This window comes from Bradysia coprophila, unplaced genomic scaffold, assembly GCF_014529535.1.
Source record: "Bradysia coprophila strain Holo2 unplaced genomic scaffold, BU_Bcop_v1 contig_232, whole genome shotgun sequence".
Classification (NCBI taxonomy): domain Eukaryota; kingdom Metazoa; phylum Arthropoda; class Insecta; order Diptera; family Sciaridae; genus Bradysia; species Bradysia coprophila.
Window position 1 is genome coordinate 18,091,850 of NW_023503493.1, and position 19,013 is coordinate 18,110,862.

The 19,013-nt window shown below is 35.9% G+C and overlaps 1 protein-coding gene and 1 long non-coding RNA gene across 2 annotated transcripts in view; both read right to left on the minus strand.

Annotated features, from left to right (window-relative positions):
* Positions 1 to 692: 692 nt before the first annotated feature.
* LOC119077169 overlaps positions 693 to 19,013 on the minus strand; it is a 28,148-nt gene continuing 9,827 nt past the window's right edge. Inside the window, exons 2-3 of the long non-coding RNA XR_005087761.1 lie at positions 9,485 to 9,488; positions 693 to 705 (exon numbers count right to left, since the gene is read on the minus strand). This is a non-coding gene — a long non-coding RNA (uncharacterized LOC119077169). The remainder of the gene's footprint in view (positions 706 to 9,484; positions 9,489 to 19,013) is intronic.
* LOC119077132 lies at positions 1,338 to 5,102 on the minus strand. Its single transcript, XM_037184310.1, has 4 exons — positions 4,945 to 5,102; positions 4,484 to 4,803; positions 4,243 to 4,407; positions 1,338 to 4,160 (listed from the first exon to the last, which is right to left on the minus strand). Exons 2-4 carry the CDS (start codon positions 4,799 to 4,801, stop codon positions 1,449 to 1,451), a joined length of 3,195 nt encoding a protein of 1,064 aa, XP_037040205.1. The 5' UTR covers positions 4,802 to 4,803; positions 4,945 to 5,102; the 3' UTR covers positions 1,338 to 1,448.

A 19,013-nucleotide genomic window follows, 5' to 3' on the forward strand; every position in this document is an offset into this window, starting at 1 on the left:
AAAGTGCTGAAAATTAATAACCCTTACAGCCCTAATTGCTAAGAGGTCGCAACACCTCAAACCGAAATCCGAAAAACATTCTTGAAAACCAAATAATGCTCTCTATTTAACCGAATTTAAATGAAATTATGTACGCTATCACTATCACACTTCTGCTGCAATGCAGTAATTGATCGCTGCGCCGCTTTCGTTTAATTGTAAAAACATATTTTCTAACGTAAAATGCAATTATAAAGTAATAATATGCATGACCAGTGACACAACGCAACCCGTATAAATTAGAAATGAATATTTTTTTAATAGGAAAAGATATATACAGATCCCATGATCTGATTACTGTATATCCTTTTAATTCAATTTTATTAAATTAATATCCTAAACTATTGTTTTCATCTATAAATTCAAAAAAAAAAACATATAAAAAGAATGTTCACCAGGGCGTAACAAAAACGGTGTCATATGAATATCATTTTCAATTATGAAATGACAATCCTATTAATTTCATTTTGTTTGGCAGCCTGGTTGAGAGAATTAGTCTATTTAGTTGTTTTTTTAGATGCCTTTGCACCCTGTTTTCCCAGTTTGTGTGACAAATTGCATCAATTAATTTTTTTATGAAATAAAAAGTGTCTATTGTCGAATTGAATTTTGTTTAATTTAGGGGGACATGGAGCAGTTACAGGACTCGCATATATGAGAAGTTTTCTTTACAAATATTTGAGTAGTGTTGGCGACTCTGAAATAAGTTATTATTTTGTTTCAGCTGTTGTGACAGAAGTATCTATATAGGGCTGTAGTTACACGCTTGCACGTGGTAGTAGTAGAACCGTATAAGGACGTAAAATAAATTTTATTAGTATGGACCAGCTGTAAAGCAAACCGAAATGTAACTTATTTTTTAGTCGCCGACTGTAAATGTGAGTGATTGCATTTTACAAAAAATAATCTCGGAAAATAGGAAGATGTTGCATGCCTTTCAGTGTTGCGAAGGCTAATAAAGAAACCGTTTAGATTAAAAATAGAAATTTTTTGAAGAAAATCCTCAAGATCACTGAGATTCCCTAAAGGATCCTAAAAATGTCCAGAGAGCTCGTGAATGCTTACTTCGATAAAAATAGATCCACTGAAAATCGACTGCGTATTTCTTAGAAATTTCTTGGCACTCTTTATTGACTTTCCCCTTACCTCTGGCAGTGGTGTGACAAACGCCTTAGATAGTAATCATATATGATACAAAACACCGTGCGATTGGCTTGTTTTTTATGGAGAGATTTTGGTCTGTGGCTAAACTTGACTTAGTTTCGCCTCAAAATGAAAATATTACGCTCACGCAAAAGTTATTCAAATGGAACGGAGTTCCGTCTTATTTTTCACTAAAAGTTACACAAACATTCGATAAAACTAAAAACCTAAGTGACTGAAGAATATAAGAAAGAAAAAGTCCAGACTCACACATTCGTGACGAGATTGTGTGGCATAACTGCTTGCAGTTTGTCCGATAGAGCTCTACCCAAATTCTGATTCCGAATCGCTTCGGATGTGTTCGTTTCGGTTTTCGTCACAATCATAAGACCAATCTGACCTCGTCCAGCAATTTCCATACGATATGTCAATTTTCCCAATAAATTTATGCGATGCTGAAGATGTTTCCGACGCTGATCTCCCATTTTGAAAATTTCCGTTTCTTTGTTGCTTCCCACGAAGGTTTTCAGCATCGTGCAATCGTTACAGCAAGCATATAACGAGTCGGTACAGTGCCGCCAGCTAATTTGGATGGGCTTTTTCAATTCTGTATGAATTTCGGCCATGAAGTGTTGAACAATTGCAGACCAAAACGTTGACAAACGGTTTGTAGTCGTTTCTTTTTGCGCCAACAGAAGTAGAACGGGCACGAAGTCTTTAAATGATTGTCGTTGTGCAAATGGTAACAAATTGAACTCGATCTTCTCAGCCATACAACATATGGAGTGCAAAATATGATGTTTTTCTCTGAGAAACTTTACTTGCTCTTCCTGCGTTATTCGACGCAGATTACTTGATAGAGGTGCGTGCTGCTTCTCTAATACCATTCGAAACAAATTGAAGCACAAACCCTTTTCTTCTTTGAAATTGTCAATACCAATTAACACAGACAGGGTGTCAATTGCATCGATCTGAGATAGTTTTATGAACTTATTGCCAATTTCTGTGGCAAATGCATTCCAACCATATGTTTGACTCGGATCGATTAGCAATGGAATTGTCTCAGAATGCAACGCCATTCGCTGGAAAATATTTTTTAGAAGCTGCACATTGTTGAAAGAGCTGGCAGCATTTATTAACGGTTCCAGTAACTCTTTCTCGTCCTTTCGACGTTTGATGATTTCCGCCTGTGAATTCGCTCGATTGTAAAGATGAAGTGGATCATGGACAAACTCTTCGTTTTTATCGAACATGATTCCGAATAATTTGAGACAGAGAGCCTTTTTGTCGTCATTCAGAAATCCGGTCTGAATCAGCAAGGTCAAAGTTACGATTTGATCTTTCTTTGACTTTTTGTTGAGCTTCTCTGTAATTGTTGTTTCAAATGATTGCCAGCCATACTGAGCACATATCGTAGCGAGTAGGAATATAGTTTCCGAATGTAGCGGTAAAACGAATTTGACGAAGTCTTGGACTAATTTCAGATTATTGAATCGCAGCACAATATTCACTAGGGGCTCCAACAACTCTTTGTCTTCCTTTTGCTGCTTAATTTTATCTTCTGATGAAAAGTTGAAGTTGAAGCTGTCTTCTGAATTTCCTTTTTCAAAAATTGCTTGAAGAAGTGTTAAAAACACCTTGCTTTTGTTCGGATTTAAATATCCGCCACCGAAACACATATTCAGAATTCTGATGGCATACCTTCGTGCAGCTCCCTTGATCACGTCCACCATCGATGTAGCAAAGTGCTCCCATCCAAACTTGTCGCATTCTTTCAAAATTAATGAAAACGCTTTCGGTGAACGTACAACACCGTTAGGAATCAGTTTTTGAATCAATCCGATATTGTTAAACTTGATGATGGTCGTTACGATGTCCAGCACGCCGATCAGTTTATAACGCTTCTGAGATACAATGTAGTTTGCCCACTCTAAGATCTCTTTCTTGTCCTCTGCATTGCAACCGTTGTCGAAATAGCATTTGGCTTCCTTGATGAAGAACATGTCCATAACGTTTGTTTCCGCTTTGCTGGCCTTCAACACATGAAAGGTAGATCTCTTTGGCCAAAGAGTAATAGCTGCACAGCTGTACCATTTCATTATACGAACATCTTCATTTTCAGAATGTGCGCAATCTTGTTGATACGGTTCAATCGAATCAAAACAATCCGTGGGAATAACCTCCTTGTTGAAATTAGTCAATAAGCGCGACCAATTAACCTTTTTGTCGTCCGAAATGATTGCTTTCAATGCGTACGAAATTTCATCGAATTCTCCGTCGAAATTTCCCACGTAATCGGTCGCACATCCACTACAGTTGGTAATTTCCTCGTCATCTCTATAGTAACCAGAGCAATTTTTCTCAAATATTGCTAGAAAAATGTTCAGCTCACATGCCTCTGATACTTGCAGCAAAATGTCGGCAACAATTTTATCGGTCGTTTTCAAGTTCTTGAATGCGAGATTAGCCTCCGAATATCTATGGCTGAGTGCATAGACCAATTTTCTTGGTCCTTCCCAGTTTCGCAGAAGTTTAATCAATTCCATTTCCGATTCTCGGCTCTTCGGTGCGGTCGGTATATCTGGCTTGATTGCAATCAAATTATACACCAAGCACAAACGATATCCTTCTGTTATTGGCAGAATTTCGTGCTCGCAGGCACAATAAAAGGCGGCAAAGAATGTACTGAATGTGTTGTTCGTTGAACCATCCATCGAGCTGAAGTCAAATATTTTCGCTTTTCCGTCATGACGAACCACTAGTTGTCCACCTTTGAATTTTGAAGGCAATTGTACCACAAGCATTCCAAACATATTTTCTTCCTTTTCCGAATCGCAGTGAGACTTGAAAACTGAGCCAGGCTGGTAGATGAGAAGTTTATTCAGCGATGCCACGACTGTACAGTTAAGCGACAACTCCTTTTGTACGAGATTCACCAAGTCCACTTTTATGAAATTGTCCCAGTCCGAATTCAAGATCTATTAAATCATGGAAAATTCAGCAAATTGTCTCTTTGTATGTGGTGAGTCACACCACTGGTGATTTATAGGAAAATCGTACCTCAAAGTTATCAGGACTTAATTGTAACGAGCTTCGTACAGTACGATCAGCTATGGTTTCAGTTGCTCGTCCATACGGTGACGATTCAAAGCATTTTATAATTTTCGTGACTTCGTTTTCCGATAATGGAAATCTGATCGCTTCATCAACACCATCTCGTTTATTCTACAGATGAGATAAAGAGAAAGAAAATATGTTTGAAAACAACCAATCCGACCCATGCTATGACGTAAAATATTACTTTGAGTGAAATAGCTATAAGTGGTGTACGGTCCATCCTTCCGGATACTGCAAAATCGCCTGCGACTTCGCACGATCGCTTCAATATTTTCATGACATTCATTTTAAATGAATTTTCAGTAGCGATTGCATTTTTGAATCGCTTAGTAGTCCTGTACGTTCCTTCATACGAATCCAATGATGATCGGCTTCTGTCATCATCGTCTACGTATTCATAATCAATCCCTCCTTCAATATTGCCATCGTCTTCATCACTTTCTTCTATTAATGCAGAAGAATTGAACGAGGGAATTGTATCGTCGTCGTTGAATCCATCCATAGCTGCAAGATTAAATGAAAATTCAAATTTCGTGTTATTATTGGGAAAATAATTTTGTGGAGTTCTATTGATCCCGAGTTTGAGGTTAGCAAACCACAACTAATGGAGAAGCGACAAATTGTACGTTGGCCGGAGTACCATACCTCAAGTTTCTTTTGTTATATATTTCCTTCGATTAAAATCATAAATATTTTATGAACACAAAAATCACACGTTTGCAGACTTCAACACAAAATAAAACTCAGCCCTTTCTTGAAAGAGATTCTTTGAGGCTTAAAAGGTGACAGCATAAAGCATGATGACATTTTACTGATTCAAAAATTTCTATGAACGCTTTGCTGGTGTGTGTATTGCGGTGAAAAGTTTGAATTTATTTTTCGACATTTCTGAGTGCAGTGGATGTAATGGACATATCGATTTGCTTAATTTATGACACGGCTCTGTATTAAATCAGTCAATAGAAACACTCAAATTGAAACCAATTTAATATCCCAGGGTGGGGTGTAGACATAGATTGTCGAAATATGTTCACCAACAATTAAGTATCTGCTCCACAGTATTGTCTACGTACCATGGAGCCATGGTATGCTACGTCACTGTTTATAAATATTTATTTTGGCAAGTGTGAGTTTTGAGAAAAGAGCCGAAGGCGAGTGGAATAATCACACGAGGAGAGAATAGTTATTTGTGTATCTGTTTTGGCCGATTGTTTTTAGGCAATTTCGCGAGTTGTAGTCCGAACGAAGTGACATTCCCTGCACAAGCAGTGATGTAACGTGCACTTTACCGTGTGCATGTAAATATGTATTGAACAATGTACAGACATCTTTTAAACTAGTGTGTCTGTCACCCTACTTTGACCGTAAGCCTATGCGCCGGTTAAAGTAGTTAAAGTAAAATTATTATGTAATGTGTACATCTTAGAAATTGCGCATAGCGCAATTACGAAGCCCCGTACGACGTTCCTTTCAAATAAAACAAAAATTTCAAATAGCCCTAAAATTTTAATTTATTGAGTATAAATACACATAGGGCCTAGTATCGACCTCAGTCCGAGGATCCAAATTTTTTTTTTTTCAACTACATTCTATTCGGCCTTTGATTACCTTCCAAATGAAATAAAAAATACGAAAAACGGATGAAATTTGCTCGAGTTATTTGTAAAATACACATAGGGCCCTAGTAACATCAACATTCTATTCGGTGTTCGATTATCTTTCAAATGAAACAAAAATTACGAAAAACGGATGAAATTTACTCGAGTTCAATGTAAAATACACATAGGGCCCTAGTAGTGGCCTTCGTCCGAGGACCCAAATTTAATTTTTTTTCAACAACATTCTATTCGGTGTTCGATTATCTTTCAAATGAAACAAAAATTACGAAAAACGGATGAAATTTACTCGAGTTGTATGTAAAATACGCATAGGGCCCTAGTAGCGGCCTTAGTCCGAGGACCCAAATTTTTTTTTTTTTCAACAACATTCTATTCGGCCTCTGATTACCTTCCAAATGACACAAAAATTACGAAAAACGAATGAAATTTACTCGAGTTCAATGTAAAATACACATAGGGCCATAGTAGTGGCCTTAGTCCAAGGACCCAAATTTAATTTTTTTTTCAACAACTTTCTATTCGGCGTTCGATTACCTTCCAAATGAAACAAAAATTACGAAAAACGGATTAAATTTACTTGAGTTCTATGTAAAAGACACATAGGGCCCTAGTAGCTTTTCACTTCTAAGGCCCTAACTCACGGTCCACTCACCCGATTTTAAAAAACTTTTTTTTTCCTGGATTGGTATTGACAATACCTATCATTTGCCGTGTCATTTACATTTCCATCGTTTATTTTGCCATAAATATCACCAAAAGACCTTATATCACTTAGGTGACCCTAACTCACGAAGGGCCGACCCGAATATGCCCATCTTCGAACTTAGCCTCACTATTTTGACTATTTTTCAGGGAAAAAAAAATTTGAAATCGGATTTGATTTACTCAAGATATCGACGTGACGGACAGACGGCCCAAATTTTTATTGCGGATTCGTCATCTATGAACATAGGCAAACACTTTGCCCTTACCGTCTGCTTCGAATTCCATCAATTACACACGGCATCGTAATCCTATAAGCCCCTTCGTACTTCGTACGGGGCTAAAAACTTTCCTCTTAATGGCTTTCAAAATATCAACAAAAAATTCGTTTGTTTCAAAAGTCCTCGAGATTTACAGCGTATTAATTTAGCCAGAACCACTTAAACCACTTCTTGAGTAAATGTTTTTATCAAAAATTATGTAATATTTTGCCGCAAACAATAGTGACCAGGATAATGTTGATGGCTATATCGTTTTCGCATAACAATTTCTCTGTGGCTTCGGCACTTGAGCACGTAGCGGTGCTTCTCTTCTATTTACAAAAAATGGATTTTTTTTAGTTAACTCAGTTAACTGAATGTAAGAACGTGACGAGTTCATTTTATACTTGGTGGTATACAGACAATAGACTCAAATCAACTAAATTAATTTTGACATAAGATAAATAAGAAAAGTTCGTTAAAAACTTTCAGATCGAGGAATTTCAAAGATGAAGTTGAGAATAAAGAAGTGATTTTTATACTTATATACGTATACCAGTACATAAAACCAGAATTAATAACTGAAGATCGTCGACCATTTAACTTTACCTTTCCAACGCCACTTCAATCGATGTAGGTATACCTTTCAGAAACGGGGTAGTCATCTGTTATCGACAACAATTGCCAAAATAAGCGATTGACTCTGCATTGCGCTCCCTTATATACAAATATTTTTTTCGTAACAAAATAAAGTAAAAGACAACGCGCCGAACAAAACTGAATATTTCAAACAAATGAAGTATCAGATTTGCCAAATATATTTGAGATACGTCTGCCGTTTCTGAAAGGTTACAAAGGTTTAAAAAAAATTAGAGCTTTTGTCTACCGTAATTTGCATAAAAAACTTTGTTTTGTTAAAAAACATCGAAAAGTTTTTCTTACAAATTACGGCAGTTGTGATATTATTAGTATTCTATCGTTCACAATACTTTCATATATTTGGCGTAGACGTTATCAATCTTGCAAACGTAATTACACCACTTTGTAAATCGGATAAAAATAAATTTGGTCATAAAAACAATGCAAAGTTTATAATACTAAGAAATCCAGATATTTACGACTTCCTTTAAATACCATAATAAATGGTGTCCAAACTTGTTAAAACTATTCCCGCTGATAAATAAGAAAACAATAAAAATCTTTCCTTCTGCTCAAAATTTACGGCAAACGAGCTCTTCGTGCTCACAATCTCAAGTAATTATTCAATCAAAAGTGAATTGAACTGAAATGTGGTTTAAAACTGCAAATGCATTACAAATACCTCTGTATCTATGTACCTACGTTGTTGTCGTTCCTTTTCCCCGAATTCATACCAAGTATAAAGTGTACTACTAACATCCTGCATGATAAAAATCATGGTGTTTTACCAACCATCTGACTAATAAAGAATTACATTTCGTGCTAAAACTGATGAAAAATTTAATTCAGCGGTACACGAGTAACACGCTCACTTTTTTCGCTTCTAACATGCAGTCATTTCTCTAGCCAAATAAGCGACATTAAAATACTGTCGCATAAAGAAATACCTTGACCTAGGTCATAGACGGTTACATTAGAGAGCAAATTGTAAAAATTATGAGTTTCCAGAGAAATTTTATTTCCGCCGAACGAATGTTTGCGTTTAGATATTTAATGGAATTTTATGACATTCAGATATATTTATAATGTGGATGATGACGAATTTTTTTTATTGTCAGTCGTTTATATTGTCGGTTTTTTTTTTTTTTTTTTTTTTTTTTTTTTCTTTTTATAGTCTGTATTTATTGTCGGAGAAAGCGTCCTCTCCCGCACTAAAACTCCGATAAAAAATATGTTTAAATATTACAATTAAGTTTCATTACAAATCATTTCATTAAAATAATTAAAATAATCAAAAGAAAAAACTAAAAACTAAAGAAACAAGAATTGAATAAAATTTCTTCATTAAATTTTCATATCTTGTGCTCGAGTTAATTCCCGAAAAACATGGAAAAGAAAAAAAAAAAAGAAAACATTAGTATGTCTACGAAAAAACAAAAATTAAAAATTAAAACTAGAGTAAATAAAAATCATCAACTCTCTTTCCAAACGTTCCTAATATACAAGCCGCATTCCGCCTCTGTATCGATATAGAAATCTTCTGAAGCAAGTAATCTAAAGACTTCTTCTCTCCGGAAGCCTTCTTCATCATCTTTCCTAAAACTACGAGAAACGCTTTCGTTTCTGGGCCACAGCTACCCAAACTTTCGAACGCTATTGGTTTAAACAAGTGATCCTCTTTCAGACCGACATAATGATTATGTTTCCTACGCTCTGCTTGATCAGCGACAGCTCCAGCCTTAGTCGACGAAACAGACAAATAAGACTGAGCTAAGGTATCTCGAACTGTCACGTCCCATATCAGTGACTTTCCTCTACTCCATGGAATTAACGTCATTCCATCTGGCCTCTTCCCATCGTCCCTCGAAATCCCTGGTGGTTGCAAAACATTAGGGACACCGGCTGACGAAAAAGCATGCGAGAAGATATTGTTAACATCATCGTGTCCTGGAATCCATCCTTTACTATTCTTACAAGACAATCCATGACGACCGTATTCGTCTACTAGCTTCCCACAAACACAACGGTGTTCTTCGCATACCTTGCAACCCAATCTAAGTGCCACGGCAATTCTTGCCGCGTTATTGTCCAAAAGTAACCCCAGATTACTTGAAGGTATAACTTGCAACCACTTTGAAGACTCTTTTGTTGATGATGCAAGTAACCTAGCACGGTCCACTGGAGAACTAGAAGCCAATAACTCGTCAAAAACCTTTCGCACACCTACCAAGTCCCATTCCTTTTGAATACTCTTAGATTTTTCGCTCAACAAAGAGTATTCAGAAGGAAGACTCTGCAAAACTGACAAAACGTCACCGTTCAGCACTTTCAAACCAAACTTGCTGAGGATCTCATCCGATAACTTCGAAGACTGATGGACAGACGACAAATACGCCGGATAGGCCAACTCCGAGGATTTCCTAATCCCTAGACCTCCGAACGAAAGAGGAAGAGATGCCTGCTTCCAGGGAACCACTCCAAGCTTCGTGTTCGTAATAATTTCAAGCGTAGTACGAAACATCTCATCTACCCTGTTTAACACCTCGGGTACTAAGAACGACTTACAAGTACGCAGCAGATAGTTGAACCTAGGAGCTGAAAGAGAACTCTTAAAAACACATAAAGCAGGATGAACGTCCAAAAGCTGTAAACGCTTCGATAACAGCTCAACGCTTTCAACTTTAGTCGAAAACATACCATGGACACCTTCTCCGAAAACGGGAGCTCCAAGCAACTCAAAAGAAACTTTATCTACTTTACGAATGCCTGGTAAAAGACCCGATATTTCCCTATACATTTCATCCTCCTCTTCTACTGATGCACTCACAAAAAACACCTCACACTTCTCGGTGTTCAATTCCATTCCTGAATAATCACAAAACTCTAATATCCTTCTAATATCTGACAGGAGGGCCTCTAACTCGTCACCTATTGTCCCGTCATCGAGATACCAACCATTTAACTTTGAAACTAAAGAATGAGTCATCTTCATTATCCCTATGCAAAAAGCAGGTGGACCTAAAGGATCGCCCTGCTGAACGCCTCTCTTCGACAGAAATATCTCCTCGTCGTAGATCAAATTTGAATAACGACTATAAGCTTGCCTTATCATCGGAGACATCTCTGGACAAATCTCTTCAACTTCAGACAAGAGCAATTTCCTAAACAACATATTGAAAGCGTTCTTAAAATCAAACTTGATTATAGCCATAGCTTTCTCGTGTCCTGCTGTAGCGAAACACCTAACCGCATGGAGAAGAGCTTCAGCGCCCCCTTTCACACCAAATCCTATCTGGATCGGAGCTAAAACTTTCGATAACTCATCCCTGACGTGATAACAAACTATCTTTCCTGCTACACGTCTCCAAGTAATACCTACAGCGATCGGCCTAACGTCTATCTTCTTCTTATCAAAAGCTAACAGAGAAGCTCCATAAAAAACCGAAAGAACATCCTTGCATATCTTACCAGACTTTGCTAAATCAGAAAAAGAAGCTATTGCTTTCAATAACTTATTGGCTGACTCCCCGCAAGTAAACGAAGTCAAATCCTTCAGATGGCGAGGACGTAAACCATCGATTCCACTAGAAGAACTCACTGGAAAGTCCCTAATCGCTTCAACAACCTCTTCAACCTGCGTTACCTTAAGTTTAACCGCGTTAGTAAAAGCTTCGACAACTTCCTCATCATGGGGGTGCTTACACTTTAGCTTCGCTTTCGTCTCCGGAGTAGCTTCTGCAATCGTTTCATTTGAAGACAATACACGAATTGCTCCACGAATATCTCCTTCACCTACTTTCCGAGTTGCCGTCTTGACAATCAAATCCTCCGACACCTTAGACCTCTTATACTGCGTGCCACCATAATTCAAAAGCAACTGCCGAAGCGCCTCTCTTACATCCTTTATCCCTTGAAAATCTTTCAAATTCGAACGAATATAATTAGTCCCTTTCCCACTAGACTTATTCACTGAATTCAAAACTAGATACGGAAAAGACAACAAGCGCATCCAAGAAGGTAAGTCATTCTTAGAAACTGCATCGTTAACTAAAGACAATAGCTCTTGACAAACTACGATACGAACGGACTTTTGGATTATCCTAGTCACAGGTATAAAACTCTTGCATTTTCCTAAAAGAAGATTAAAATCGTCCATTATAGCTTTAACATCCGAATCTTCAAACGTTCCTGTCAACACAACAGGTGGCCCTAACGTAGCGCCCTGAGCATCGCTAAGTTTCTTTTTCTTACTCACGTGAATCCGCAGACCGACATTATTTTTCGCTATAAATCCACATTTACAAGTAACTCTATCTGAAAGACTATTTTTACCTTCTATTTTCATCTTCGGTTTTATTATTTTTTCCGTGTTGGCCTTTTCCGGAATATTTGGTTGAGAAATTGAGTCCTTGCATTTCCTTGGCAAGCGTTCCCTATTTTTTTGGATTTCTTTTTTAATTGGTGAAACGTTCATAATAGGCGAATCCAAAGAAGATCGTTCGAACATGCATGCAGTACAAATCCATTTTTCGTTATTTGCAGATATTGCATGAAATTCGTCCATTGAAGAAAACACACATTTTGGATGATACCAATGTTGACAATTTTCACAAATTATTCGATCATCGGTGTCAACATTTTCCAAGCAAATACATGTTTTCTCATTTGTGGCATAGGAATTTCCCATTTTCTTTCTTGCTTTTTATTTCCCAAAATTTGTCTGAGACTCAAGTTGGCTCATACGTTACATGATAACAGTTGCACTTTACTGAAAACCGATTTTTTTATTTAAAATAAATCGAAATTTATTAAAATATTTTGTAGCGGTAATTTTTTTTATGTCTGTTCGGTTTCAAGGCCTGCTAGTCATCGGTTTCATTCATTTGTTTTGACTTTCAGTATTATAATTTTACTTCATGATCCAATAAAAGGTTGAATGCCCTTACATAATGTAAAAGGTGTACCATGTTCGTGCTGAGTTATGTATTTGTTACAATCGTAAGGATCCTTCTACCCTCATGAAATTTAGTCTACTTTCCATAAGTATTGAGTTTGTTCAATTTGTATTTGAATTTTATCAACACAGTTCATTCAGCAGATCGACGCATAAAATTCGAAAAAGTGCCTTTCCCATATACAAATGCAATAGACCCTTCGGGAAGCAACCAACTTCCCAGTGTGGCCAGTCCGGCATTGAGATTGGTATACATTTCAGTGGTTACATTGTATTGGTACAAGATATTACTTTATTCGTCTTAGTCAGTTAGTTAGTTAGTTATTTATTAAGACGGTTATCTTCACGGTTTTTGTTGACTATGGCTTGGTGCTTCCTCTTCTATATATATGAGTCTACAAAGTTTTGCAAACGGGAAAGTCCTCTTTCTTTCTATAGTCGTTCCTCTCCAAAGCTTTTAAAATTGATGACTGACCATGTATTATTAATTCTGAACTGAAGCCACATACGTTTCGATCAAATAAACTCATTACATCTTTCAGAAACGAGACAATAAATTCAAATGATTGATGCATGGATTTATGTCATGTATTTTGCACATGTCTTTATCTTAAAATTTTTTGTTTTGAAGTCCTCTACTACAGGATGGAAATGGAAAATCCTTCGGGGTGATTTTTACATTTACATTTTATTTGTATAATGTGTTCTACTTTGCTGGTGTATAACGTTTTTATTTAGAAAGAAAAACTGGAAGCAAACAAAGATATGGGCTCAGTTTGATAGCATTCAACCAGGGCCTATTTTACGGAAACATGTTTCTCAAGTTTTTGAAAGTTTCCAAAATGTTTCTTAAAGTTTCTTAAAGTTTCTTAAGGAAACTTTTCTAGAAACTTTAAGAAACTTTGAGAAACTTTAAAAAACTTTTCAGAAACATTTTGGAAACTTTCAAAAACTTGAGAAACATGTTTCCGTAAATTAGGCTCTGCATTCAACTATGGATTTATATGTTATTTAACTTTTGATAAATTTGTGGGCCTATTGATAGTATAAAACGGTAAATAAAAGGAATAAAATATCCAAATAGAGGGAACCCAATGCACTTTTATCCACAAAGTAAATATCAATCCACACAATAATACGTATAGAACATATTCATAAAAGGGATTTTATGATTTGCCTTCAATAACCATATGGCAATCTGAAGAAACAAAATAACGATAGCAATAATATTGACGTGTTCAATATTTAAGAATTAAAATGGTATTCGTTTTAACTATTTATTAATAAAATTGATGTAATCAATCACTCTGCAGGGGCGGATTACCCTATGGGAAATTCGGTACCGTGCCCATGGCGCTGGAAAAATTTGGCGCTGAGCTCAGTCACTGAATGAACAATTACTGTCTGAAGAGAAATTGTTTATTAGTTTCAAATTGAAATTTACAAATTTTTTGCCTCTGGCGCTCGTAATCTGTCACAAATCTATAGAGAGTTTGCGAATGAACTATACACAATAATCTCGTAAAGCACAGTACGCAAGTAGTTCCCAATTTTTATTTTGACAAGCGCATGGGTCCATGAATGGTCATTCCATTTCATTTATTTCAGTTTTAAAGGTAAAATTACAAAAACCAAACTCTGGTGTGACGAAATCAATTCAAAAGATCTACGAAAAGTCTAAAATGAAATATTTAAAACTATAGTTCTTCCTTACATTATGTAAAGTGGCAAAAAAGGAGGACCTCGTGAACTAGTTCAGAATGGAGTGTTGATCTGATCTTCATTTCGAGGGCAACATCACTAAAGGCATATCTCCGATATCTCAGAGATCTTTAAGGCAGCTTTTACATAGTGAAAAAGCTAAATTCTATGTTCTGGCATATTTATTCTTCAGGTCAATTCAGGTTTTTCCAAAATTAGGTTTTCAGGTCAATCAAGTCAGGTCAAAATTGAATAAAACAGGTTTCAGGTCAACTCAGGCTCAGGTGGCCTGCTTCAGGTTTCAGGTTGACCTGACCTGCTTCCGAGCCTTACCGCCATATATCGTTCCGAAGATATTGTCGAAAGACTGAAATACCTCAGGAGAATACGCCGAATAATGCTAATTTCCCTAAAATTTATGTCGGATTCGAAATTCATAATTTTTCACTACCTTTCGGGGATATGCCCTTCTTTATAAATATTGCCCTCGATTTGTTTGAGGAAAGCTGACTACTCGAAAATAATACCAGAGCGCAGAAGAAGTGAAAAAATGAAAAAGAAAAAGCTCGAACTAAAATTTTTAACTTTTCACTCATACCAGTGCTATACCACAATAATCAAAACATCATTTTCTTTTCAGATGTATCAGAATTTTTGTAGTGATATAGTATTTTTGAAAATTATCTTGCTCGCTGAGCTCTCAATTACATTTATTCCACTTCTATCTTAACACTATCATCCATTTCAATACTCTCCGTAACGTAACGTTCGTCTTGAACAAGCAGTAATGTTCGTTTATTTATATACGAATTTCGAATAGAAAAATTGGCGCTTAGATTCCGTTTGCCAGTGGCGCTGGAAACCTTAATCCGCCCCTGAACTCTTATGCTATTTAGTCGTTTTGTAGCCATTTTGTGGAGAGTATGCTACTGATTACAGGTTATTACAGCCTCAATCAACACTACACATGTCACGCATTTTCGTGTTTATGTAACATAAAAATTGTTTCCAAATTAAGATTAATAAAATGTTAATTGTGTTGGGTCACAGTTTAGTAGCCCGAACCTGAAGTGCTACTTTTAATTTATCAAATTTAAAAAATAAATCCAAAAAATGCTTCTTTATTCTATTAACGAGTTATGACGAACATTATTCAAACTAATTGATTGTTAAAATTTGTCGTCATGACTTAATCTATGACTTAATGATCTCCCAATTAATTTTATGTGTAAAAATCATAAATTCCTCCGTTTTAACACTTTAAATGGTAAACATTAATAAAATTGCCAATAAAATTGAAATATATTTGAATAGTGAACCTATAAAACATAAATTAACCGTTCACCGAACCCCTTCAAATTAAGGATCATAAATTCAAACTGACGATAATAATTTGTTACTGTTGTGACTATAGCCAATCTGTACACGAGTTGCGATTATTTAACAAGAGACAAATCAAATCAATCAAATCAATAAATATGGAATTATGTTTAGATAGTCATGCATTAAAGTGGTCATGGGGAGAGTATACATGAATTTTTAGTTTGAATTTTAAATGTTGCCATATTTTTATTGGCCAGTCCACTGTATGATGGACACTAATGATACCTGATTGATAAGACGACAGTAATTAACGCACTATCCGATTGATACATATATACCGAAAAAGTCTATAATAATAGTAAAATTATGCAAATTATGCTCGTTGTACAAAATTATCCAGATTAATGCTTGTCCCTAAAGTTAATTAAACCAAAGTTAGGATTATATTCATATGTACTTTGTGTGTACGTGTGTGTGTGTCTGTGATATAACTATTGATACGCAATTCGTAAACCATCTCATCACAGTGTATGACATGGTGTGTTCAATGTACACAGTATAACCTCTATCATATAACCGCTTTGCCATTAAGGCACTCGGCTAAATGCGAATGGGCATTTCGGATATGCAAATGACATCATCAGTTATCGTCCCGTCGTTATCTTTGTTCATTTTGTCAATGTCCAACAATTGTATTACCAATTTACATACAGTGAATATTGTGGTAATAGCTTTTCTCATATTGTAATCGTTTACAGAGAAAACTCCTTCCCATTCCTTCTTACATGTGATGATGACAAAATTCTTTCGTCTCGTTCACGACTCTAAGATTAATGTTCATTTTAATGACCGATAATTAATAAAGTTTCCGATTGTTTCGGATATTAGATAGATATTTCAGAGTTCTCAACCAGGGGTTTTTCGGGTGCGGAAAATATCAGCAATTAGATGCATGAACATGAGTATGACTAGAAGCTTGTTTGAGCACAGATAACGTAAATAATCACACTCCCATGCATATTATGTGTCTGCAAGCTAAACTAAAATAATCTTGGCAGAACGGTACATGACTAATCCCAGGGTATAAATGGCTTTTCCATAAATTTATTCGAAACATGAATTTCTGAATATCAAAATGAAATTGAAGGTAGATTCATCCGAAAGGACGAATTATTGAGGATTTTCAAATATGTATCCGTACACATCTACCGTGCTTGCTGTGTGGTTTTGAAAATGAGTAATTTTGAAGAAGGTATGTGGACACGATTACACATATTGTGTTGTGACATCAAGGGGATATATGCAGATTTTTCCATTCGAGAATGGGCAGTATCGGTTTAACAATTATGATACAGGTATGTGTACATTGTTTGGTATGTTTCGATCGATGGTTTGTTGAAGCATTCGTGAGAATATTCAATGGAGAGGATATGTAACCACTTGAACATAGTGAAAATTCAAACGACCAAGTTACAGGAAATTAATTTAACAAAATCGTCAAATTCTAAAAAATTAGAAAACGGTTTTCCCTAAGATATTCCCTGGATCAGTTTAATGATGCAAATCGAAGTGCGGCATTAGCGTCACTGTCTATTTAACTCTTTAAAAACGACAATTTACGCCGTAAGTGTGCCTAAAATTTGAATTTCAAGTGAACGAGTCGATGAAAAAGTGAACAAACGCTTTCTTTTGTATGAAAATGACATGACGCTGCGGTAGAAAGATTTGCGTTAGAAAGATTTTGAATTCTGACCACACTTACGGCTGAATATTGTATCGCAAGAAAATAATTAAGCTTCATTTATGTTTAATATATAATCTATCACTTCAACATTTTTGACACATAGTCAGGTAGTCATAGCTTATTCTTGTCCCAATGTAGACTATCCTTTTCTTTATTTTGAAGGATTAAATAACGAACCGAAGCAACGAACTCTAATTTATTCGTCATTAATTTAATATTACGAAACGATTAAAAATCTTAATTATCAAAAATTAATAACCCTTGAATATATTAAAAGATACGACAAAGTTGCATCATCTCGCTAATATTGAAGCAACGACATTAAAGTGTTTTGTGTATCACATCTGAATATACTTTGGCGCATTATAGTTTATCTTATAACAAAGTAAAGCGCGAATAAAAATGGGTAATCTCCCAACAGCATTCGTTTTACGATTTCATTTTTATGAAAAGAGTTTCATAACACTACGAAAGCCATAATAGAATATTCCATTGTGGTTGAATGCATATCATTTCATTTTGCAAATAATAAATGAAAGTTAATGATTTTTTATCTATAAGTGAGCAAATTTTCCATTTTCTTTGTGTGACTTTATAACACGGTGCAGGTGAAATGCAAAAGTGTTCCAATTATTTATATTTTTGCTGCATCAGGTCAATGCATTATCAAGTCATTTTAGCATTTCAGACTGTTTCTAGTAACATGAAGGGTATCTCGGCGTTCCTGACACAACTTACAGTATTATTATATTCATACACGGTGTGGTTGAATGGAGTTTAATTAAACATGTCGTGCAAATTTGATATTTTTGGATATTCTTAGTCTGCTTGTGACCCTGAACAATGCTTAAAATTTCGTCGTAGATGGACTTACCTCGTTTAGGCACTCAATAGAACGGCACTGTTGACCAGAGATATAGCAAGTGGGGTGTTGTTGGAAAGCTGAGACTAACAGCAAACAAATCTAAGCAGTTTGGCTGCGAAAAACTATCATGAGTGTGACTTAGGTGTTGCTGAGTTTCAAAAATATGGCCAAAAAAGAGAGAAAAATTTTGAACCACTATAAAGTTGCTATGTAGAAAATTTGGAAAAGTAATTTTTTGGATATTGGTAGAGCTAATGTCTCTCTACTTGTACAACTATTTACCACCTCTGTGACTCAAGTATCCACGCCTGTAGAACCTTTAAGATCGTCATTTTTCAACTTCAATGAGTCCCCACCTGTCCACCTTGAATCCATGGGATTTTTTTTGTACTATGACTATTAAAATTCCATTCCCTATCGATTGCGACCCTAATCTATCGTTCTATCGCACCCACAGAGCACTCTAGGGAGCCTTGATACGGGTGCTCCGGACTGCACGGATGAAAATCACAAATTTTTGTGAAACGTTGTTCAGGGTCACAAGCAGACTAAGAATATCCAAAAATATCAAATCTGCGACGACATGTTTAATTAAACTCCATTCAACCACACAGTGCATAATCCCAAACCAGGTTAACAAAAATTCTGCAACAAACTTTAATAAAATGTCTTTATCTGAATGCAAAAAAACTGTCGATGTTTCCAATTCCATTGTTTTCGGTGTAGCGATAGTAGACTTACAATATCCACTTTCATCTGCATCAGAGCGAATCGTTCTCCGATCCAATTCCGTGGACCTGTACCGATTGAATTTTGTTTAAATTTCAAGATTTGACACAGAAGAAACTTCAACGACTTATATGATCTGTTCGGAAAAGAATTTAAAAATCATTTGTGATGGATCCTT